This window comes from Dermacentor variabilis, chromosome 10 (assembly GCF_050947875.1).
Source record: "Dermacentor variabilis isolate Ectoservices chromosome 10, ASM5094787v1, whole genome shotgun sequence".
Taxonomy (NCBI): domain Eukaryota; kingdom Metazoa; phylum Arthropoda; class Arachnida; order Ixodida; family Ixodidae; genus Dermacentor; species Dermacentor variabilis.
In genome coordinates, this window is record NC_134577.1 from 89,259,872 (window position 1) to 89,284,807 (window position 24,936).

General features: G+C 46.1%; 1 protein-coding gene across 1 annotated transcript in view; it reads right to left on the minus strand.

The window, feature by feature from the left end:
• The window catches only part of LOC142559328 (uncharacterized), a 34,614-nt gene extending 11,683 nt beyond the window's left edge, over positions 1-22,931 (minus strand). Inside the window, exons 1-3 of the mRNA XM_075670943.1 lie at positions 22,298-22,931; positions 20,592-21,130; positions 19,563-19,940 (exon numbers count right to left, since the gene is read on the minus strand). Of these exons, the coding sequence (XP_075527058.1) occupies positions 19,563-19,940; positions 20,592-21,130; positions 22,298-22,931 (1,551 nt within the window). The remainder of the gene's footprint in view (positions 1-19,562; positions 19,941-20,591; positions 21,131-22,297) is intronic.
• Between the last annotated feature and the right edge of the window lie 2,005 nt (positions 22,932-24,936).

A 24,936-nucleotide genomic window follows, 5' to 3' on the forward strand; every position in this document is an offset into this window, starting at 1 on the left:
ATGGCTGAAATGCGGCGAGAGGGCAGCGTCTGCTTAATCATGTAAGTGACACTGAGCAGATAATTGGAAACGACATCGTATGTGCCGCCCGAAAAATAGTCAGCACATACGATGCGGCACATACATACGGCACATACGAGTTAAAGTCATTTTTGCAGTTTCTCACAATATGTTTGCTACAAATCCCTGTTGTCTCTGATGGCGACAACCGACTTCCATCGACACTGTGCGGAAATAAACAAAATATATCGCTGCATAGCACAAGTACGACATGCACACACAACTTCAACTCCCCTACAATATGGAATAGAGGCAGCAATGTAGACAGCTTGGCCATTTTTTAACAGTGCTCAAGAGACGGAAGTTGAAAGTATTAGTAATCATTCCTCCTTCAGCAATGCCGGCGCGACCAAGACGCGGGAGTGTATCGTCCAGTAACTCGATCGATCGCTGCAGTGGTGAAGCGGGAATGAACTCCGGTCATGTTCAATGCATCGTGCACACATTCAACTTCGGCCACTGCTAGCGCAACAGCAGAAGTGGTTTCCATTCTTGGGCAGCGCACACACAAACGAAACACGAGAAAGAAGACAGGACAAGCGCTCGTTGAACAAATAAAAGTTTTTATATGAATAAGAGAATTATGTACCGAGTAATTATTAAATTCATGTGGGTTACATCTAAAAGCCGTCATACACTCAGGAGTGATCAATGAACGATCCCGCTTCGTTTGCCAGTTGTTTACTTCGCTCGGCGCGCCGCAATAATCCATGTCAGTCGTCTGCTTTTTTCGAACCATTTTCTCGTGAAGTCGCAGAATTTCACTGGTGGAATTGACCCTTTCGTGTTTACATTGCTGTGGTGACAGTTAACAACACAATAATAATCTCCGTTCATCCGAAGAGGCGCCGTCGCAAACAAGAGACGTTCTGAACGCGGGCGCGACCGCTGAGGGAAGTGGCGGCGGAAACATACACCCGTTGGAGATGAAATCGTTCCGCCAGGGGAGAAACGAGCGCTGGCGTCTAGGATGAGGCTTGGCGTGCGGTCCTCCATACAGGATGTTTCAGGGAACACCTTGAAAAATCTTTAAAGGTAGCCTGTGACAGATATCAGAATTCTAGTTCATGAGCTCGTGCACTCGAAGCCGGCGGGCAATACTTACACAAAAATTGAGATGCAAAATGGTGGAAATAACGAAAATTGGGTAATTAAGTTTTTAAATAATTACACAATGGCCGATATTGCACTTTACAAATTCTAGCCATGGAGTTCGTGAAGTGGATTCACTTGGAACCAATTTTAGATATGACACCAGCTTCGATATATTGACTCCCAAACTTTCCGGAGAAACGCATTGGCGTTCGAGTTAATTTGTTAAGAAAACGTCGTTTCATGCACTGAAGTACACAAGTAACTGGAATGCCAATGTATTTCTCCGCAAAGTTCGGGAATTTACATCACGAAACTGGTGTCGCCCTGAGAATTCGTGGAGCCCACTGCTAGAATTTGTAAATTGCAATATGGGTCATAAGATAATTCACTTAAAAGGTAATTAGTGAATTCGTGTTAATTTGTCGATTTCGCATTTCAATGTTTTATGCAAGTAGTGTCCACTGCTTCGAGTTGACCGGGCCATAAACTGGGATTGAGCTGTCCTGCCACAGTCAACATTTAAAAAGTTTCGAAAGTGTTCGCTCAATCACTCTGTATATTGCGCTACGGCCGATTTATCAGCACGCTATTTAAATACTTATGGTGGAAAACGAAAGAAGCTGTGCACACGTTGGCGCATGCCAGGTAATGCGGTCACAGAGGCACAGAGCAATAAACATAGAGTGGCCACGGAGTAAGATGGAAAGGTGATCCGACTTACCTATCTTGCAATGTATTTGCTGCGGGCAACTAACGTCCGAGAAATAAAACGCGCCCAACTTTCCGTCGTGCTCCCGACCGCTTCTCCTCTCGTTTCGCTCTGCCCTGAGTGCGGGTAATGAAATTCCGCGCCGCCTTGCTGTCAAGCCACGAACTGATCACGTCGAAAACCCCACAAGCAGCAGAGTTTGAGTTAGGCACAGAGACCTTCGTTGCCCGTGTCGACCCATGAAAGGCGATGTCATCGTGGCGCGCTTTTCGCTTGCAAATGCAACTGGAAAAGATGCAGCCGCGAATGGAACCGATAAACAGGGGAAATGAGATAACGTTAAAAACGAATTGATAGCAAGGGGCATGAAGGGGAGGGAAAAAATAAAAAGAAAACGTGCCATGTGAACGGAGATGTAACTCTAGCAATGAAAGGTGCCCAGGCGACGCCAGGCTGATGCTTTGAAGTGAAAACACAATGCTTTGTGCTTGCGTGCTCCTTTAAGGTGAACCAATGTAGCTGTCCCACTGAAAACAGTCACACACGATCTGCTGTTACAGTGACTCATGGCACGATACGCGCATACAACTTCACTTGAGTGTTTCTAGCTATTTTCGTGCACGGTGTATTTGGTATATGGTGGTAGAATAACATGGAGGCATTCTCCTTTGTGTGATAACAGCTTCCCTCTCTTTGAATATCTATAGTAGTCGTTTCAAGCGTAAATTATGAAAAAGTTCCCAGGAAGCTTGCACGACTTACTAGTGACACTTAAGTGCGTAACTTTATCGCCTTTTTTCCTGCCAGAAAGAAGCTGTAAAAATTTAAGGACCCATCGCCAGGTCACATAGCAAACTTCAGTTATGTGCTGCAGGTTGTTACGTGCCCTCTAAGTAGTGTTCGTTCATTAGTTCAGCAGTTCACTAATAGCACAGATAGAAATATTTCGTGTACCCTGTACCCATGTTTTAACGAACCGAGTGCCACCATCAACACAGGCACAGTCTCCTCTTTCCCCGTCTAGCCTATGCAAGCGGAATTCCTTCTCTGCGTTCTCCAATACCGGAGCCGGAGGTTCGCGTGGCCGATACGAAAAGGGGCACGTTAGAGAATCTAAGGTGAAGAAAGTTATTCTAGATCCCACCACTACGAAAGTTGGCGGTATCCACCCTAACTTTTTGGGACGTTAAACACCACAAATAAAGAAAGAGAAACTTTGCAAAGCACACTACTTGCATTGCAATGAGTGGAACAAAACAAAAAATATATGCAATATACGCACCCAGTTTGGCACTGAAAAAAAAATCAGGAGGAGAAAATAAACAAGAAGCCTTGCTAGTGGCGTCAGACATCAGCATGCTTGTGATCGGCATAATCAAGAAATTTATTGGCAGTTGCTGATTACTGAGAATGAGCATATTACGATAAATCAATAATTAAAATATAAAACAATAATGCCACATGTGCTGAAGGCTAGAGATTCGTCATGGAATAAATGAGACATTGCACGTTCCACATATTACAAACTTAATTTTATATATCTCTAGTATATCCAACTCATCGCTATTATCTTCGTCTTACAATGCCCTGAGTACTACTGACAACTACACAATGACTCTTCGGGCAAGGATGACTCCGTCTCGATGTATGGCTGTAACTTGTCACTGCTATGTGTAGCACTCATTGCAAGAAAAGGTTAACCAAAGCTTTAGCCCGATATTTCGCCTTACAAGACCATGCGTTTTCTATGCCTTATTCTTTGCTCCCTATGTTTAGGAATTTCAGAAGGAAAAAATTACCAATACTTGATTTACATATGCCTTGCGCCCATTTGCAAGATTTTTCATCTTCCTTCCATTATGTAGTAATATGGCAACTGTAGTAGTAGCACCAGCAGCGGTAGTAGTTTATGGAATTAATAAGACGCAGAAAACAACAGCGGAAGACTCGCAGGTACTATTACTGTCAGGCTTTTTACTGAATGCGAAGACACGCAAAACAGAACACCTTCATGCTTACTTGCTAGCGTAGCAATAAGTATATGTGGACAATAGCGTCGCCATTATGCACTTGTCCAACACGTATACTACACCTTTCCTACCCTGTCTGTCAGCAAAAATCTGCACACGAACAGCCTTTGGATTGTGTCGGCTGTGTAAGATGCATACTACGTATGTCTACAAGCCTGCAAAGGGCACAACGTACGCAAAGAGAAACACAGATTGTTTGCTCCCGCTGCGTCACAGCTTGTGCTAAATGGCTCAACGAAGACCAGAGTATATAGGACGGGGAGGGGGGGACAAAAGGTTATATGGAAACGTGGGTCTAATCATGTAGTGTGCAGAACGTTTCCATTTCATCATCAAAATCATCATCATCATGATCAACCTGTTTTATGTCCACTGCAGGACGAAGACCTCTCCCAGCGATCTCCAATTAACCCTGTCCTGCGCCAATCGATTCCAACTAGCGCCTGCGAATTGCCTAATTTCATCGCCCCACCTATTCTTCTGTCGTTCTCGATTGCGTTTCCCTTCTCTTGCTACCCATTCTATAACCCTAATCATCCAACGGTTATCTAATCGGTTATCTAACACATTACATGTCCTGCCCAGCTTCATTTATTTCGCTTGATATCAATAAGCATATCGTCTATACCCGTTTGCTTTCTGATCGAAACCGCTCTCTTTCTGTATCTTAACGTTATGATTAGCAATCGGCGTTCCAGCGCTCTTTGCGCGATTCTTGACTTGTTGTCAAGGTTCTTTGTCAGTCTCCATGTTTCTGCCCCATGTGTCAGCACTGGTAAAATGCACTGATTGTACACCTTCCTTTTCAATGAGAATGGTAAGCTTCCAGTCAGGAGCTGGCAATGTCGGCCGTATGATTCTTGTTCTTTTCTGAATTTCCTTCTTATGATCAGGGTTCCCTGTGATTAATTGACCTAAGTAAACGTACTACATCACACTCTAGAGGCCGACTGGCGATCCTGAACTCTAGTTTGTTTGCCCAGCTATTTATTATTATCTTTCTCTTCTGCACATTAATCTTCAATCCCACTCTTACACTGTCTGTGTTAAGGTCCTCAATCGATTGTTGTCTCCCGTCTGTATTGTTGCTCAATATAAAAATGTAATCGGCAAACCGAAGGTGGCTTAGAAATTCGCCGCCGTTCTTTACTCCTTAGCCTTCCCAGTTTAATAGCTGGAATACTTCTTCCAAGCACGCTGTGAATACATTGCAGAGATTGTGTCTCCCTGTCGGAGCCACTTCTTTATAAGTATCTTCCTGCTTTTCTTGTGTCGAATTAAGGTAGCTGTAGAACCACATAGATATTTCCCTAGGTATTTAGCTAAGCGTTCTGTACTCCTCGATTACGTAATGCCGCTATCACTGTTGGTATCTCTACTAAATAATATGTCTTTTCGCAATCTATGAAAGCCATATAGAGAGGCTTATTATACCCTGCGTATTTCTCGATTACCTTATAAATAACATGGATGTTATGCACTGTAGAGCATCCCTTCCTGAAGCAAGCCTGTTCCCTTGGTTGATTAAAGTCCAGTGTTGCCCTTATTCTATTGCAGATAATTTTGGTTAATATTTTATATAATACTGGAAGTAAGCAAATGGGCTTATAATTTTTCAATTCTTTAACGTCCCCCGTTGTGTGGATTAGTATAATGTTTGCATTCATCCAGTTTTCTGGGACAATTCCAGTCGGTAGACAATTCGTATAAAGAGCTGTCATTTTTCCAAACAATATGTCTCCTCCATCTTTGATTAAATCGACTGTTATTGCATCTTCTGCCGCTGTTCTTCATTTCATGTCTTGCAGGGCCCTTCTCACATCATCGCTAGTTATAGGAGGAGTTTCTGTATCCTGTTTTCTACTGTTAGTAATTAAGGTATCCTTAATCCGGTGGGTACTGTACAGGTCAGTATAAATTCTTTCGCTGCTTTTCCTATATCTTTGAGATTGCTGATGATATTACCCTGCTAATCTTTTAGTGCATACATCTTGGTTTGTCCTATGCCAAGTTTCTTTTTCAGTGATCTCAGGCTGCGTCCGTTTTTTACGGCTTCTTCAGTCTTTCTCACGTTATAGTTTCGAATGTCACTTGTTTTCGCCTTGGTGACCAGTTTTGACAATTAAGCGAATTCTATCTTACCTCTTGAGTTGGACAGTTTCATTTTTTGTCGCTTCTTTCTTAGGTCCTTTGTTACTTGGGAGAGCTTGCCGACTGTTTTCTTAGGTGCCTGGCCTCCCACTTCTATCGCTGCCTCTGAAGCCAACCTAGTTACGGTTTCATTCATTAGCTCTATGTCATCATCATCTATATGTTCGAAGGGTGCATATTTGTTTGCAAGCACCAGCTTGAATTTGTCTGCTTTCACCCTTACTGCCACAAGGTTGAGCTGTTTCTACTTGATCAATTTCGCTCGTTCTCTTTTCAAATGCAGGAAAATCGTAGCCCTGACAAGCCTATGATCACTGCACTTCACCTTACCTATAACTTCTACATCCTGCACTAGGCTGGAATCAGCTGAATGTACGAAGTCAATTTTATTTCTTGTTTCACCATTAGGGCTTTTCCAGGTCCACTTTTGGTTGCTACGCTTCTTGAAAAGGTGTTCATTATTGGAAGCTTATTCCTTTTTTGCAAATTATACCAACATCTCTCCTCTAGCGTTCCTAGAATCGGCGCCGTAGTTGCCAATTGCTTGTTCGCCAGCCTGCCTTTTCCCCTCTTTTGCATTGAAGTCGCCCATTGCTATATTGTACTGAGTTTGCAGTTTTCTCATCGCTAATTCAACATCTTCCTAAAACTAATCAACTTCCTCCTCATCGTGACTAGATGTTGGAGTGAAGGCGTGCACTTTCTTTTAGTTGTGCCTCTTATTAAGCTAAATTACGACTGCAGCTACATTCTCAATAATGCAGTAAAATTCGTCAATGTTGCCCGCTATGCCCTTATGGATTATGAATCCTACCCTGTATTCCTTCTTATCTAAGGGACCTCTATAGCTGAGGATATGTTCGTTATTCACCAATGTATAAGCCTCTACAGTTCTAATCTCACTAAGGCTGATGATATCCCAAACAATGTCTGATAATTCCACAGCAAGTCCTGCAAAGCTAGCCTCACTCGAGAGGGTTCGGGTGTTAAACGTTGCATGTGCGGCCTGCCTGCCATTGGCGTTTCCAAGTATGCAGGCGCAAAGGCACTCGGGGATAAACGTCGTAAAATGTGCGCGCCGTAAGCACTACGACGATCCCAGCAGAACAAGTAAACTCAAACAAAAACCACTTACAAGGTCGTCGAGTTAATCAGTGTCAGAAAGGTACCGAGTTTCTATCACCATCATTCATCATTGGCTATGACTGCCACTCGGTGCAAGGATGCCGGTGTGCCCGAAGACTTGGTGGCATGCTTGTCACGCTGCCTAACTGTCCAACGCCTGCACGCTACACCTGTTGCGCGGATTTCAGTGACGCATAGTTGATGCCTCGTTGATATGGCGAATATGCGAAGTTTTTTGCATCATACGGGATTTTTTGCTTGTAAGTGAAGTCTTTCCACTCGTTACCTTACGTTGGGTGTACAAAGCGAATGGCGTAACTACATATCAAATGAAAGAGTAATGAGCAATCCCACAATACCGCAATCATAACATACAATTTAAAAGGGCACTGTCAAAACGCCGCCCAATATCCCCCCACCATACAGTCCTTTGCCATAATTTATGCTCCGAAACAAGAGGCCTTATACCGTAAAACTATTTCAAATGCTTTTATTCCAATCTCCTGACGTCAAATTTGCGTAACCGCCGATGCAGGCATCGGGCGGTCACCAGCAGGGTTGTCTGAAGAGACCAATCAAAGGCTCTCCGCGTTCATGGAAGACCACTTTTGTTTGCATCAAAAACGAATAACATTGTCTACACTTAGCGGCTTGTCTTGTATAATTGGTTGACAACAGGCGAGGAGCACGCTCAAGTGGAGAGGGATTTGATGGGGCTGAGCTACTGCACTGAAAATCTATAACCGGACCCAGAGGGAGGGGCCGGCGTCTGCGATTTGTCCGCTTTCCCTTATTTGACTCTTGCTGGCTGGTCTAAAATCGCGGCGGCAGGCAACGGAAGCTTAAGAATGACTCTAAAATGGATGCTCAGCAAAGAGGATATACCAGAACCAGGTCGTAAACGTGCCGAAAGTGCTCGAAAACGTTACGCGACGTCAAAAAGTTTTATTATATGCTAATAAACCCATGCTTTCGGGTAGGTTCGAGTAGCCAGTGCCTGGCCGATCGGCGGCAGCCATCTTTTATTCCTTTCGCAACGGGGCAGCCTGCGGCTATTCAGAAGAAAACAAGATTTGTTCGGCATATTATTGCATCTTTAACCCGTACACGTCACTTTGACATCGCGAGTTTTTGTGGTTTCGTGACGTCGCGTGACAGGCAGGTGAAGTTCGTGCAGCCCGAAAGCCTTTGACCAATTGCCGAGGGCTAATGTCGAGGGATAACGAGGGATTATGTTAGCGTTCTTAGGTACGCTCGAAGTCATTAGGCATTGCGTATACAGGGTGGCCAGTTTCTCTAGAAATATCTATCCACCATCCTTCAACAAATCTGCTGTTACCTGATCCTACCCAGCTGCTTTCCCCCTTTGCATATCTCCCAAGGCTGTCTTTACTTCTTCCGGCGTTACTTTCGGGATTTCGAATTCCTCTAGACTATTTTCTCTTCTATTATCCTCGTGGGTGCCACTGGTACTGTATAAATCTCTATAGAACTCCTCAGCCACTTGAACTATCTCATCCATATTAGCAATGATATTGCCGGCTTTGTCTCTTAACGCATACATCTGATTCTTGCCAATTCCTAGTTTCTTTCACTGTTTTTAGGCTTCCTCCGTTCCTGAGAGCATGTTCAATTCAATCCATATTATACTTCGTTATGTCAGCTGTCTTACGCTTGTTGATTAACTTCGAATGTTCTGCCAGTTCTATTGTAGCTGTAGGGTTGGATGCTTTCATACATTGGCGTTTCTTGATCAGATCTTTAATAAAGTTTTTTTCTCTCTCTCTTTTCGTCTCCTGCGATAGTTTGCTGGTATCCTGCCTAACGGAGTTGCCACCGACTTCTATTGCACACTCTTTAATGGTTCCACAAGATTGTCGTTCATTCCTTCAACACTAAGGTCCTCTTCCTGAGTTAAAGCCGAATGCCTGCTCTGTAGCTTGATCTGAAATTCCTCTATTTTCCCTCTTCTTATGGCTTCTTATCGGCTTATGCACCAGTTTCTTCCGTTCCCTCCTCAGGTCTAGGCTAATTCGAGTTCTTACCATCCTGTGGTCACTGCAGCGCACCTTGCCGAGCACGTCCACATCTTGTATGATACCAGGGTTAGCTCAGAGTATGAAGTCTATTTCATTTCTAGTCTCGCCGTTCGGGCTCCTCCACGTCCACTTTCGGCTATCCCGCTCGCGGAAGAAGGTATTCATTATCACCATATTCTTCTGTTCCGCAAACTCTACTAATAACTCTCCCCTGCTATTCCTAGTTCCTATGCCATATTCCCCCACTGCCTTGTCTCCAGCCTGCTTCTTGCCTACCTTGGCATTAAAGTCGCTCATTAGTATAGTGTATTTTGTTTTCACTCCACCCATCGCCGATTCCCCGTCTTCATAGAAGCTTTCGACTTCCTGGTCATCATGACTGGATGTAGGTGCGTAGACCTGTACAATCTTCATTTTGTACCTCTTATTAAATTTCACAACAAGACCTGCCACCCTCTCGTTAGTGCTATAGAATTCCTGTATGTTACCAGCTATATTCTTATTAAACAGGAATCCGACTCGTAGTTCTCTTCTCTCTGCTGAGCCCCGGTAGCACAGGACGTGCCCGCTTTTTAGAACTGTATATGCTTCTTTCGGCCTTCTAACTTCACTGAGCCCTATTATATCCCATTTACTGCTCTCTAATTCCTCCAATAGCACTGCTAGACTCGCCTCACTAGATAACGTTCTAGCGATAAACGTTGCCAGGTTCATATTCCAATGGCGGCCTGCCTGGAGCCAGTGATTCTTAGCACCCTCTGCTGCGTCGCAGGTCTGACCGCCGCCGCGGTCAGCTGCTTCGCAGCTGTTGGGGACTAGGGGCCGGGGTTTGATTGTTCTGTTCATATAGGAGGTTGTGGCCAAGTACTGCACCAGGGTGGCCAATCCTGGTCTGCTTAAGGAGTGCGTTACCGGTTCTGGTGACCGGGATCAAGCTACACTCCAGGCCTGTTTGTGCAATTTTATCAACACGCGGATTTTTTTTTAATCCGGTGGAAAATTGCCGGCACCTGGATTCGAACCACGGGCCTCTTGCACGCGAGGCGGGTGTTCTACCTCTACGCCACCGCTGCGGTTTTAAAGCGAGCAACAAAATCCCTTTAAAGAAAGGCGTCAGGCAGGGAGATACGATATCTCCAATGCTATTCACAGCGTGTTTACAGGAGGTATTCAGAGACCTGGATTAGGAAGAATTGGGTATAAAAGTTAATGGAGAATACCTTAGTAACTTTCGATTCGCTGATGATATTGCCTTGCTTAGTAACTCAGGGGACCAATTGCAATGTATGCTCACTCACCTGGAGAGGCGAAGCAGAAGAGTGGGTCTAAAAATTAATCTGCGGAAAACTAAAGTAATGCTTAACAGTCTCTGAAGAGAACAGCAATTTACAATAGGCACCGAGGCACTGGAAGTCGTAAGGGAATACATCTACTTAGGGCAGCTAGTGACGGCGGATCCGGATCATGAGACGGAAATAATCAGAAGAATAAGAATGTGCTGAGGTGCGTTTGGCAGGCATTCTCAGATCATAAACAGCAGGTTGTCATTATCCCTCAAAAGAAAAGTATATAATAGCTGTGTCTTACCAGTACTCACCTACGGGGCAGAAACCTGGAGGCTTACGAATAGGATTCTACTCAAATTGAGGACGATTCAACGAGCTATGGAAAGAAGAATGATAGGTGTAACGTTAAGGGATAAGAAAAGAGCAGATTGGGTGAGGGAACAAAGGCGAGTTAATGACATCTTAGTTGATATCAAGAAAAAGAAGTGGGCACGGGCAGGACATGTAATGAGGAGGGAAGATAACCGATGGTCATTAAGGGTTACGGACTGGATCCCAAGGGAAGGAAGCGTAGCAGGGGGTGGCAGAAAGTTAGGTGGGCGGATGAGATAAAGAAGTTTGCAGGCATGACATGGCCACAATTAGTACATGACCGGGGTTGTTGGAGAAGTATGGGAGAGGCCTTTGCCCTGCAGTGGGCGTAACCAGGCTGATGATGATGATGATGAATGATGTGTCTCATAGTTTGGTCGTAGTTTCGGATGTTATATCCTGGAAATTATTAAAGATATTTTAAGCGTCCTCATGCGCCAAGGTGTGAGACGATGCCGACAATAGCGGAGTAACAATAATAAAGGGCGACGCCCGTCCCACTTTCCTTACTTGAGGAATGGATCGACTAAGTGGGGTGCGCAATGTTTGTGTCCCGAACTGACCAAACCTCACTCACCAAGCTTCTGTTTCAGCATGGGTTTGCCACTTTGGCTTCTCCAGCATCGTGACCACTGGCCATTGCCGGCAATTTCACTGTGCTCTAACCACTTCAGTGAACTGCTTGTTTGGCGCTAAAGACTGCCGTGCCACTGCCGCACCACTGCATATCATCCCTGTGCCAACGGCATGGTTGAACGGCTCCACTGCCAGTTCAAGGCTGCTCTCACTGCGCACCTGTATAGGGAACACTGGGTCGACCCTCTTCCTATGGTGCTTGTAGGCCTACGCGCTGTCTTTCGTCGCGACGTTGGTTGTCGTCGTCTATGATGCATCCCTGCGGCTTCCTGGAGTCTTGTTCATTCCTTCGGACCCCTCTCCCCAGCTGCTGCGGTAATTTTAATACTTACCGGACTGCATTCTGCAACGGCGTCCCGTCTCTCCTCGATATTCCGACCACATCATCTTTGTGCAGCCGGAGTTAGAGTCTTCGAGTGGCCGGCTGAAGACAGCATCCTACCGAACCAGGGCGTTCCCTCTATTTCGTATGAGACTTCTCACATCTGGTAAAATACGTGAGAAACAGATTAGTCCAAACAATAATGAAAACCCCAGAAGGGCATGCTACTGTGGATCAGATAGACGTTGCCCGAAAGTGTGATGAAGTGCGTGAAACCACCCTCATGGCGATGCCCCACATTAGCAGGGAAGTAGTTCATCCTTCTGGTGTTTAAATACTGAGAGTGAATTATGTGTTTCGGCTACTAAACTATGAAACGCTTAGAGGACTCTTTCTCTACCAAGATGAGATGGAGTGGCCACTGGGAAGCGTAGAGGCGACAGCTTTGTGGAAATGATGAGACGTTTGATCAAAGCCATGACATCTCGGTGTATCTAAGATTCCCTAGGACCCAGCGGGAACCACAAAAACGTGATCAGAAGCTGCTTGTCCTACATAGACAAATGGGAAGAAACAGCTGGATCAAAAGGGCTCCAAAGCAACAGCACAGCTGACGGCCTACGTGTCACTCTTTCAAGCACATTACACTTGCGTCAGTGTTCAACGACACAGGTGGGGTTTCGTTATATGATGACAAGGCATCTGTGCCAGCACCCCAACGGAAGACTTCTTGGCATTGTGCGGCAGATTTCTGGCTGTACTGATAGCCCAACAGCCAGCCAATTTTTTTATTTCTGTTAATACACGAAGCTTCCAAAACTTGACAAAATCACCACCGCAAAGCAATGTTCCTTCAGGAGTCTTAAGGAGCCTGCTTGGTGCTTCCAATGCAAAAGAGACAAGCTCCCAGATGGCAATTGATGAGCTTCTCGACGTTGCAAGTCGAACAGAAGCATATGAATTGCTTAGTGTTTGTGAACTCGTTCATCGCTCCATGGTTGTTGAAGGTAGTGATGCCAGGTTTATTTTCTACATGTAGGGCTATGTAGAAAGGAAAGGTATTGTGACCACAGGCTGTGCTGAATGCTGCCAGAAGCTCGTGCAAGCGCAATTATGGAGAGCAGCACCATCTAGGCCAGGCATGAATCAGAGGAGCGGCGCTAGCCTCCCGTTGGCGACGCCTATGAATGCTAGCCACCATAACTAAACGTGGAACAAATTAAACGTTCGCCGCCAGCAACACCACTAATTATTGTCAATCAAAGCAAACAACACATAATTAGGTTGTCTCACATCGATTCCCACAGTGCGTGGGATCGGCATAATTTTTATTTCTGTGCTTTTAGTGCCGTTGCGTCTCAAAACGGCGATGGGAATTGCTTGGGCGCTTCCAATGCGGCGGACCTTTCATAAGCACCCGCCCAACGCCATCCCCCCCCCCCCGCTAAGTAACGAAGCTGATCAAAGTGACAATGACCACAACATTCGGTAGACGGGGTAACAGCCGTTAAGGCCAGGTTTTCCGGGTTGCTGCAAGCGAACTGTCACGGTGATCCCACTAGTTGATGCAAGGCACCAACGTCGAGGACATCCGTGGGAACTGCGTCGATTTCAGGTTCCGAAATTCCCACGTGGTTGTGTCTTACGGGTGCAACATTGGAGTCGGAGTCCGGCAGAATGCTTCGATGTCAGAGGAGGGATTTTGCGACTGAGCCGACGATTATAATCGACCAAGACGCGGTCATCAAATTTCCCATTTCAGTCATCTAGGAAAGACTACTGTTTTAAAAGCGGACACCTTTGGTTCAGTGAGTGTGTCTTGAGGTGCCCTCATGTGGGAGTGACTCAGATATTTAACCTACTCCCAGATGGAGTGCACTTCCAAAGGTGCAGCCAGTGTAAATATGTAAAATAAGCATTTTCTTTCATTTGGCTCCTATTCCCGGACGCACTCATCTCTGTGCATGAAGGACTTCTGCTTTAAACGCTACCCCGAGCCGCTACAACTGGATGAAAGTAGTTGGATAGAACCTAGAGCCCACTGCAATGGTCAACAACGGGCCCGCGAACGGGTGGATCCTCGCAGTGCATCATGACTGCACAGAAGAGGACGAATGAGTGGTTTTCGCTTGAGATTAATCGGATCCTTTAGCCTAGACATACTGAAAACCGATAGAATGTATGCAGCTGCCTATTGTGATACAGTGGTTTTCGCGCATCTCAGCAGTATAGATCTGAACCAGGTACTAAAGCAAGACTCCATGCTTGTATGGAAGTAATCGGCACGTGTAAATCTACCGTAACTCTAATCAAGGCGAATAAGGATTGTCGACTTCTCGGAAGTTATTCTTTGCTGCGGATGAGAACTTGGGATAGTTAACACACAACGTTGGCCTAGATGGTGTTGAAACAGTTATGTGGCATAATTACTAGCATGAAGAAGACGAACGGAAAACAGGTTGGGACAGGGGAGCACACTACTATAAAACTTGGGACTTGGTACCACTTCGGTGGATAGGAGTTCGGTTTCTCCAATATTTGCCAGAATTCTAATTCGCCTGGAAAATCAGAATTGAAATGCTGGTACTTTCTTTATTCATTGCAGTTTGTGCGAGTTACGCAGTGAGTATTGTGGAATACCTGAGCCAAGGTTTAAAGTAGTGACCATGGACCTAATGAGTTTTACGAGAGCTACCTTGTTGCGGTTATGTGAAGAGCTGGACGCAGAAGTAGAAGATCACGGATCAGAAACCGATATTCGTAATAATATTTACCAAGCAGCAGTGATCCGCAATATTTTGAATACTTCGGCAACCTATCTATAAAAGAAGAGGAACAGGAAGCAATAACGCATGAGCAGAATTTGAAAAGACAGGAATGATTAGGCTAGAAGAAGAAGCGATCGCCGCTCCAACTCAAAAGATTCCAAGAACGGAACAAGCAATTTGCAGAAACGTCAGGCACCCGAAGAAGGGGCGCACGGAAGGTGGAAAGAAAGAGCATGCATGGTTCTACCAATGCTAGAAAGAGAGGCTAATCCCAGTAATATTAAATGTACGTTCATGGATGATGCGACATCCGTAGACCATGCCTTATTTGCTGAGGGGCCCGCAAATGAGGACCGGATTTAGCGTGATGAGATGCGGTGCCAATTATGCAGAAGAGAAGTGGCTAGGCCAGCTCTGATTGAGTTGGCACAGTTATCAAGGGAGCGTGTCGTGAACGTAGGCCTTGCAGAAAAAAGTTTTATGTAACACCAAATCGTTAGACAAGAGCACCAGTCTAGAGTTCAATCGGTCAGAAAAGTTTCAGTTAGAATGAGATGCGAGCGAAATGCTCGGAAATGAGAACCAGAAAGCATGCTAGGAAAAAGCGGCTTTGCAGAGAACAATATAGACAGGAAGAAAGAAAGAAAAAACAAGGATTGACAAGCAGAGAGGCTCACCAGTCGAAATTTCCAGTTGGTTACGCAATATAGATAGGGCAGTGGAGCTGTTGATAGCTCCCAGGTATGAGAGCTGCGTTCCGCAAAAGAAAATGGCTCTACTGTCTCAAAGTGTTTGAAGCTCTGCGCCTGAATGCGAGAAAAAGGCTCGGAAATGAGCACCAGAAAGCTTGTTAGGAGAAAACGGCGTCACAGTGAGAAATGTGGAATAGGAAAGGACGCAGGCGAAATAAATGAAAAGCGTTATGCCCTGCGACGAACGTCGTGAAAGTATTGGAAAGGCGCGTTTGTGGCTTTGAATGTTTCCAGTTAGGAAGCCTCAGACGCACGGTACGACGAAGAAATTAAGGGCCGTTTGGCGGGAAGGCAGACAAGAACCACTGGCAATTATGTTACCATTCATTTGTTTACATTTGAGTTGCACTGTGCATTACACAGGAGAGCGAGGTGTTAATTTGACGCGAAGTGGTCATACAAGTCAGTGAATTCGTAGGGCGATGCTTAGAAGGCCTGTTGCCAGTACGTAAAGTGCCGGGCGTCTGCAGCGAGGGGATTGGCCTACGTGGCCTTTGTAATCCCTGGTTGACAAGAAGAGTTTCAGACCACGCCCTCAACGAGTACAGCTTAAAAATATGAAGCAAGCGTAGGCTATCAGGAATGAATAGCGGCGGTGCGAGTTCTGCGTAAAGAGCACTTTGTTTCTATATTTTTAGTGCTTCGGTAAATGTTTTCAGATCGCCGATAGCAAAGATTTTTTCAAGAAACAAGTTTCGAGCTTTGTTGATATTGCTTGTTTGTGAAGTTTCCCTATATTCTCAAAGACATAGATTGCGCGAGCCTAAATCGTTCACACTTCGTTTTCTCCGTGTGTCATTCTTACTTTAAGCACATGGGCCTGTTTTGGGGAAATACTCTCGTAACGTAAAGTCTAAGTCGTTTGCTGCAGACCTGTGGTGGCGCGCTTGAGTGCCACTTCACTTCTCTGATGTGTTCGCAAGTTTTATTTGAAATAAAACGTGTTATTTGGAAGCGTCGTTCTTTACCCGCACAATTTGAGGGAGTATTTATGCCGTTCCTTGAAAGCGTGTCTCGGGCGGACAGAAACAAGAAAATTTGTGGTGCGTGTCGCGCACGTGTATTTAGAAATATGCAGCATATTGAGTTTCGTTTAGAGCGTGCATGGAAGCACTTTGAAATAGGCGCAAATTTTCTTCGCATTTTGAGCGTGCTAATCACTCAAGGATTTTTTAAGTGACACTTGTATTGGCTCGCAAGTTTAGGTGGTGATGTGGTCACGTGAAAACCCACTTGCCCCCAGATCATGCAGCCGCGGGAAAGGTTGGTTTCATGGGTTGACAGCTGACAGTTGACAGTCATTAGCAAGGACTCCAGCTGCATAAGCGCGTGCTCGTGCCACGTCAGCAACCAATCCCAGCCCTTTCGCTTCCGACGGGGAGCGAAAGGGCAGGAAATGGTTTCGTGCGCGCTGAGGCGGCTTTGTTGTAATCGCATGGAAAGTGCTTACCATGATTATTTGCTCATTTGCTGTTGAGTGCGCAGACTATGTGCGCGTATCCTTTCGTTAGCGCTGTTGCCTTTAAAAGCGCTGCGACCAAACTGAGCCGTGTCAGTACGATGACCATCCACCAAGACAATAAATGTGTTTCTACAACTGTTCAAAATTCTGTGTAACTTCTTTTTCTTGTCCTACGCAGCTTTGCTGGCCATCCGCCTCCACACAGTGCAATGGCTTATCTTTCTTTAATAGTCAATAACTTACAGTAATTCAATGTATTCTAAATTTTCTCTTTTGCCGCACGACGATGTGGCTCTGTTGAACACCGATGAACATGAAAGCTCGCTTGGGCGACACAAATGTTTTAGTCCAAAACAGGGGGTCATACCAAGCCTGATGAATTTAGGCAGATTTCGGGCGTTTGCGCGCCAAGTGGTGCTTTGTCTCCGAGAATGACTATTCCGCATCGGATGCTGTGAGAAAGTTCCGCAGCTTGGTCTCATCTAAGTCTGAGCTTCAGTGAAAGTTTAGGGATCGTTGTGTTAGTGTTAGTGCACACGCCATCATGTCGTATGGGCTCCGGTCACTAAGGCTCGACATTGGACTGGGGCGCTTGCGCAGATGGGGCTTGGGATCGCAGACGTCAGATTTGTCATACTGGGAGCGGGCATCTTCAGCCATTTCAACCTAGATGGGAGTGTTCGCGATTGGAGCAGAAAGGATGACGTCACATTCCTCTGTGTACTTGGCCTGCAGTCCAACCTCTCCTCATCTGGCATCCGTAAGTTGGGGCCTGTTTCAACGTACGACAAGATACTTGCAGAGTATCCACAATTCCCGAAGGCCCGAAATGATGCGATGCCTGTTAAACGCAAGTTCACGAATCATATCCCTACCATCGACCCACCTGTCACCGCCCGGCCATGAATGCTTGCTGGACGAAAGCTGGATGTCGCCCATCATGAGTTCGAACTCGCGCTTCAGCTCGGCGTTTTGCAATTGAAAACTTTCCACAACAACTTGACCTGCCTGGCTGCGCAGCCCATGTTTCGGGATAATTTGGGTGGTCGTTGCTCTCAGAGCCGAAGTTCGACGAAAAGGCAGCATTCTCAGACTCGCTGCTCCTTCATCCATCGATAAAATCAGCCATAGATCCAGTGGAATCGCGACATCTGCGATCTTCCGAAGAGCACACACCGCCCCCGGAGGCATTTATTATTCTTTTCTGCTTCGAAGGTCACGAAACTGCAGAGGGCGTTCAAAACCACCACCATATAGGCAAAAATTGTGCTGAATGAACATCAAAAATATACTTTTTCTGCTTCAAGTCCGAAAGCACAGTATGTCCGCGAATGGCCCGGAAGGTCTCGAAAGCGGCATATCAAGCTAGCGACTGCCGTTTAACGATGCGAAATAGGTGCGTTAGGAAAACATCAATATATTGCGCGAGAGAGCAGATCCTCTCTGCCCCTGCTTCTGAAAAGATATTCGTTCAAGAGGGATTTACGCAAAGCACCAGCCCGCATTAGCTTGTGCACAGAGGGAAGAGCGACGGAAGCTTTATTAGGACAGCCTAATTCGCCGCACAGGATTTGCACCGCGAATGGCGCAGGGCATTCGCGCGCGTACTGAGGTAAATTGATTGAATTAGTTGACAGCAGTTCTTTCAATTCACCTGGTAATACAGAAACACGAAACTATACTTGTGTGATCCTTCTCATGAAGTTATGCTTGTAAAATCTTGCTGCAGAGTTTGTCATAAAAAGTACACTAAATTCTCTAGTTTACTAAGCTAACAAACTGCTAGGGTTATCCATACGAAGTCAGGTAGTGTGACATAAAGACTTGTGTACCTTATTAATTACTTCAATCTGAAGAAGGACAAACGAATAACGTGCAGATTGGTACAGATACCGCTATAAGGTTTTAAGTGCATGCAAGATCAACGTTTTTACTGCATTGCTCTACATTCGTGTGTCCACGCTAGTCACAGAGACAGATTTGAAACAGCGATCTCAAATTCTTATTTCTCCTCTCTTTCTTTTTATTGTGTACTGAGATAGAATACATAGATTTTTTCAGCCAACATCTTCCCCATACTCTAAATGTGAGTGTGCAGCGCGGTATAAGAATATTCGAACTGAAGGAAACACTTACCACACATTTTACACTACGGGTGAGTTTTGGTTCCGCTGAACAAACATAACATTAGTAATGTATTTCAACCGCCGTTTCCAGCCTTAATGCACAACTGTCCCAGTTTTTCTTGTGCTGGATGAGAACATGGCATTACACTTAAAAACATTGTTTCATTGTCATAAGTGTTTACGTCAAAATTGGAATTCCTCGAGTAAGCTGTTGGGAAATCTCCGAAGTAAACAAAGACTCACTTAAGAAAATATTTTTTTCTTTACTGTCTCCTGATTTACCCGGCGAACTTCCTTCAGTGACATTGTGTGGCGTATCAGCCGGACGCCAGGGTGGAACAGACAACGTTTATTGATGCCGTGCCCTTTTTATAGGGTGATGAACATGTGACCTGCCGACTGCTGCTTGCGTGGCCGATAAGCGATTATCATGAAAACGTAGTGTGACACGCGATATCAGTATACAACATTCCTTTCCCCTAAGATTCATTACATAATTGCAAAATGTCTGGTTAGTCACCAATGCCATAACGTGCGATAGGCCGTCTAACGCGTGTTGATCTTCGCGTCTCGACCGGGTCTTGGGTAGCTTGGCCCGGTCTTGCACCTGCGGCTGCTTCCGTGCTGACCGGCAGCTGTTGTGGTCGTCTGACTGTAGGAGGCAGCCTGACGTGGTAGTCTGCACTTGAGACTGGATCGGCTTCGAGCCTCGTCCAGGCGCTCCTCAACTCGTTCCGGTGCCTGTGATGGCGTTCGCCGTTGTCCAGCTGGACGACGTACGACACCGGGCCTCGCACTGCCACAACCCTGGCCGCCTTCCGCCTTGGACCTGGACAAAAGCTTTTAGCATAGACCGCGTCACCGACGTGGAACCTCTTAATCTCCGGTCGTTGCGGTTCCGGCACGTATTGCCGGTCCGGATGAAGTCTGTCCAAGGCTGTCCTCAGCCTTCTTCCGAACATCAATTCTGCCGGAGATTTCCCCGTGACCGAATGTGGCGTCGTGTGCTGTTTAAACAGGAACCGCGAAATCTTGCACTGCGTTGAACCATCCTGTTGCTTCTTTAACGCTTCTTTAACTTCTCTTACCATTCTCTCCGCCCTACCATTACTGGCGGGATTGTAAGGAGCTGTGAAAATAGCACGCACACCATTGCACTTTAAAAACGTTTGCAACTTCGAGCTAGTGAATGCTGTGCCATTATCCGAAACGATAACGTCTGGCACCCCGTGTGTCGCAAACATCTTCCTTAAGCTGGTGACGACAGCTTTAGCTTTCATGGATGACATGATTTCGACCTCAGCCCAGTTGCTGTACGCGTCTACCACGATTAAAAATACTTCTCCATTAACTGGACCAGCGAAATCAATGTGTAGGTGACTCCAAGGTTGGTCTGGCTTGATCCAAGAATGCACTGGAACCTTGGGATCGCTTTGCTGGTTACTCTGACATGGCTGACAGTGTCGTACAAACTCTTCGATTTCGTGGTCCATTTTCGGCCACCACATGAGCCCTCTAGCTAACGCTTTCATAGCACTCATCCCAGGGTGATTTGCATGTAGGAGTTGAAGCAAACTTTCTCTTGCTGCGTTAGGAATTACAACGCGATTCCCCCACAGCATGCAATCACGATGCAACGACAACTCCGTCTTCCTCACCTCGTAAGGCGCGAACTTGCTGTCCAGTTGTGTTGACGGCCAGCCACTAAGGATCCATTCCTTTACCATGGATAATACTTTGTCCTTCTTGATCAGCGCAGCGATGTCTGCCGCCTGCATCGGTGCGCACTCGACCGCTTCCAGCAGGAGCACGTCCCCAGGTGGGTGTGGCTCGTCTTCGCCTCCCGGTGCTGGCAGACGACTGAGTGCGTCGGCGTTGGAGTTTTCTTGGCCTCGCCTGTACTGAAGGCTGTAGTTATACGCAGACAAACATAAAATCCAACGGAGCATTCTGGGCGACACAACTTCAGGCACCCTCTTGTCCGTGTTAAACAGGCCCAGCAATGGCTTGTGGTCCGTTATGACCGTAAATTCTCGCCCAGCAAGGTACTGGTGGAACCGTTTCACGCCAAAGACAACAGCTAAGCCCTCTTTATCAATCTGAGCATAGTTACGTTCACAGGCTCCAAGCGTCCGGGAAGCATACGCTATGGGCTGTTCCTTCCCATCAGTCGTATGATGGGCTAGCACTGCCCCCACTCCCACAGGAGATGCGTCGCAGCACAAAATTAAAGGAAGCTTGGTGTCATAGGGCACAAGTACAGAGTCGGAGCTAAGCAATTTTTTTAGTCTCTCAAACGCACGTTGGTGCTCACCTGTCCACTTCCATTCGTGGTCATGGTCGAGCAGTCGATAGAGGGGTTCTGCCACTTCAGTCTTGCCCTTGAGAAAACTGCTGTAAAAATGTAGTAACCCCAAGAACGCTTGCAACTCCTTTTTGGTTGTGGGTGCGGGCGCTTTATGGATGGCGTCAGTCTTGCTTCGGCTCGGATGTATTCCCGTGGCGTCAATCCTGTGACCCAAGAATTCAATGCTCGGCTTGTTGAATTCGCACTTGTCTTTGTTTACTCTTAACTGCGCATTCTGCAGACGCGATAGCACGGTTTCTAATCTCTCGGCGTGCTCTTCCGCGTTACGGCCAGAAATCAAGATATCATCAAGATAGGCTTTCACGCCGGGAATGCCTACTAACAGCGTATCAATGACTCGTTGAAATACCCATGGCGCCACCGAAATTCCAAACGGCAGCCGTTTGACTTTGTACAGCCCCTTTATCGTGTTAACTGTGAGCACTTCAGCCGATTCGTCGTCTAGCGTTAGCTGTTGATAAGCTTAAGCTAGATCTAGCTTTGTAAAAAATTTGCTTGAACCCAGAGCTGCGAGCATTTCAGCGGTTGTGGGCAAAGGATACCCGCTGCATTTAATAGCTTTGTTTACGGTGCTACGGTAGTCACCGCACAGGCGTAAAGTTCCGTCTTTTTTTCTTACCACTACCAGTGGCGTGGCGAGAGTTGTTCCAGAATCTTGTAGTGGTATTTCACCCCGACTTCTCTCGATTACTCTAAATGTATCTTCACTCACAATTGAGCACGATGCTCCGGAATCAACCTCCATCGGGACTTCTTGTCCTTGTATCTGTACTTTAACCATAAACTTCTGTTCTTGCTCATTCACTTCGCAAAGTGAAAACAATGCACTCATTTCGTACACGCCCTTGCTCTTTTCAACTTTCCTCTTTTGTTCAGGCGTCTTCCGGGCCGCTCTACTTTCGTCTTTTGAACGACAAGCCCTCGCAATATGTCCAACCCTTTTGCATTTGAAGCATTTCGCTTTTCTAAAACTGCATAAATGCGGAGCGTGCTTACCGTTGCAACGGTAGCAACTAGATCCCTCTGCCGTGGCGTCTTGCTTCGTGTGGGTTGCTTGTATCATGCCCTGGCAGTCCTTCGCCTCGTCTCGGCCGTGCATCCGTATGTCTCGTTGTTGCTTGGCTGTCGCTTCTGCGGTCGCGGCCATGTCGTACGCAACGTTGAACGTAAGGTCGTGTTCTGCGAGAAGTCGCTGTTGAACTGCTTCGTTCTGGAGGCCGCATACGAAACGATCTCGCATCATGATGTCCATCGGGAGCTGCACGTCGCCAAAACCGCAGTCTTCGGCTAGCTTCCGAAGCGCCGTGACGTAGTCCGCAACTGATTCCTCCGCAGCCTGGTTTCTCTTGTAGAACAAAAACCTTGCGTATAGCTCTGAAGGCCTTGGATGCAGGTGCTTGCGAACCGCCGTCTTAATTTCCTCGTAGGTTGCTGTTGTCGGTCTTGCTGGCTTCACCAGAGTCACGATGAGCCCGTACGCTTCTTCGCCGCAACAACTCAGCAGGACGGCTCTTTTCTGCTCTTCTTTCGCTATCTTGTTAGCTTCGCAGAACATTTCTAGTCTCTCGACGTATTCGTCCCATGACGCGTTTGTGCCGAGATGATACTCGCCGATCCTGCCGACGGCCATCGCCGCCGCTTCCTCGACGCCAACTGTGGCGTATCAGCCGGACGCCAGGGTGGAACAGACAACGTTTATTGATGCCGTGCCCTTTTTATAGGGTGATGAACATGTGACCTGCCGACTGCTGCTTGCGTGGCCGATAAGCGATTATCATGAAAACGTAGTGTGACACGCGATATCAGTATACAACACATTGAAAACAGAACATCACAACTTAAAAAGCCAAAAGCATATCTATTCAAATTGTCCCAAGTACTTGGTTAACAGTAAAGTCTATGTCTATCAGACTCGGTAACCAAGTGACAGAGAAGCTACGCTGCTGAGCTCGACCTCAATAGTTCGATCGAGGCCATGGCGACTCCATTTAGACGGGGATGTAATTCAAGTGCTCTATTTAGTGTTAGGGCACAATAAATAATCGTAGATGAACATACTTTATCTGCATTCCTCTGTCACATCATGTCTTATAATAAGACTGTGGTTTTGGCACGTATTCCCACCGATCATAACTATTTATATCTGGCTTAATGGTGGCTTATGAAGCATGTGAAAGTTGCAGCAGTGCATCTTGTATGCTCCCCTTCACTTTGTCTCTGCACGCTGCAGCTTCACCATAACTGTAAGCTTACATAAAAAATGAATCAGCTGAAGCCAACTGCATTGCTGAATATAGCATTGAATAAGATGTGGCACACATCCTGCAGCAACCATTGCCATTGCTAAGTTGTATAAGCACGCGTGCACATTCTGCCACGAGATCAGCTCCATGCAGCCCGGGATGATTATCACTCTTATGAAACTTGATGTGACTTATCAACCCTCATCGGTCGCTATTAAGTTTATCGAACGTGACCCCACTCTTATCTACTCTTATCGGTCCTTATCAACATGGATGTGCAGCTAAGTTGTTGCAAAACCACAACCACAAGAATTGCTGAGAGGGGTAGGCAATGTTTTATCGATAGATCAGAACCTTGTTTGAATGCACTGTTTTCTTCACTTTGCTGGGCCTTTGTAGCCTCTGCTTTACGTGGTTATGAGCGAATGTTTGGTGCGCGGGAACCATTGCATTCGTTTTACGTGACGGGTGTCCAAATATTTTGTTATGTAGGCATAGAAATGGGCTCACCGATTTAAAAACTTGTGAATTGCCCAGAATACAGCTTTTTTAGAGTTAATTGGTACAGGCTTATTTTCCCAGTGGGATTTATGTCTGCCTTCTGCGCCACAAACCACCGTAGAAATCCTGAAGTGCCCGCAAACTATCGCCAAGTCGCGCGTGCAATCAAAGACTGCTCAGACGGAGCTTTCACCTCTCAGTCATTTCAGAGTCGTGCCACCACAGAGCACCTGGAAAGCGCAGTAGCAGCGCCAGCTGCAATAATTGGCTCTCGCAGCACTGCAATTGATCTACAGATCGCTCAAGGGAAATAAGATCAAAGAAAACCAGCGGTAAAATATGAACTGTGACAATGAATTTAGAGTGAATGAAGTTTGCTGGTCGCGAAAGTCCACTCATTCCTGTACTTCACTAGTCGATGCAATAGTTAATGCGCCTGCTGATGCTATCGCAGAAACGAAATACTGCACTAAGACAGCTGTTAGAATTTGACGCGCTATAGTTGGCTAGCAATATAATTTGCACCTGAGGCTGAATGAAAAAAACGAAATTGTAATTGCTCTATTCCCATGGCTGGCCGGCTTCGATAACGCGATGTCCAGCATCAGGATTGAGCGAAGTTTTCTCTTACCAACAATTCTTGGGTAAGGAGTCGTTGCGATTATGGGCCTTAACCTATAAATCCACATCATACTGAAATAACCTAAACGAATCTAAAGAGGCGGCAGTTCGAGTGAGTTGCTATTGGCAAACGTTTTCTTAAGTTAGCGAAACTCAGCATAAGTGAAGAAAACAGAATGCCGGCAGCTACTGAACTCCCAATTGTTTACCTCGCAAAACTTGCGCGAACGTAAATGCTCAGTAAATAAGAACACCTCATTTTACTCCATG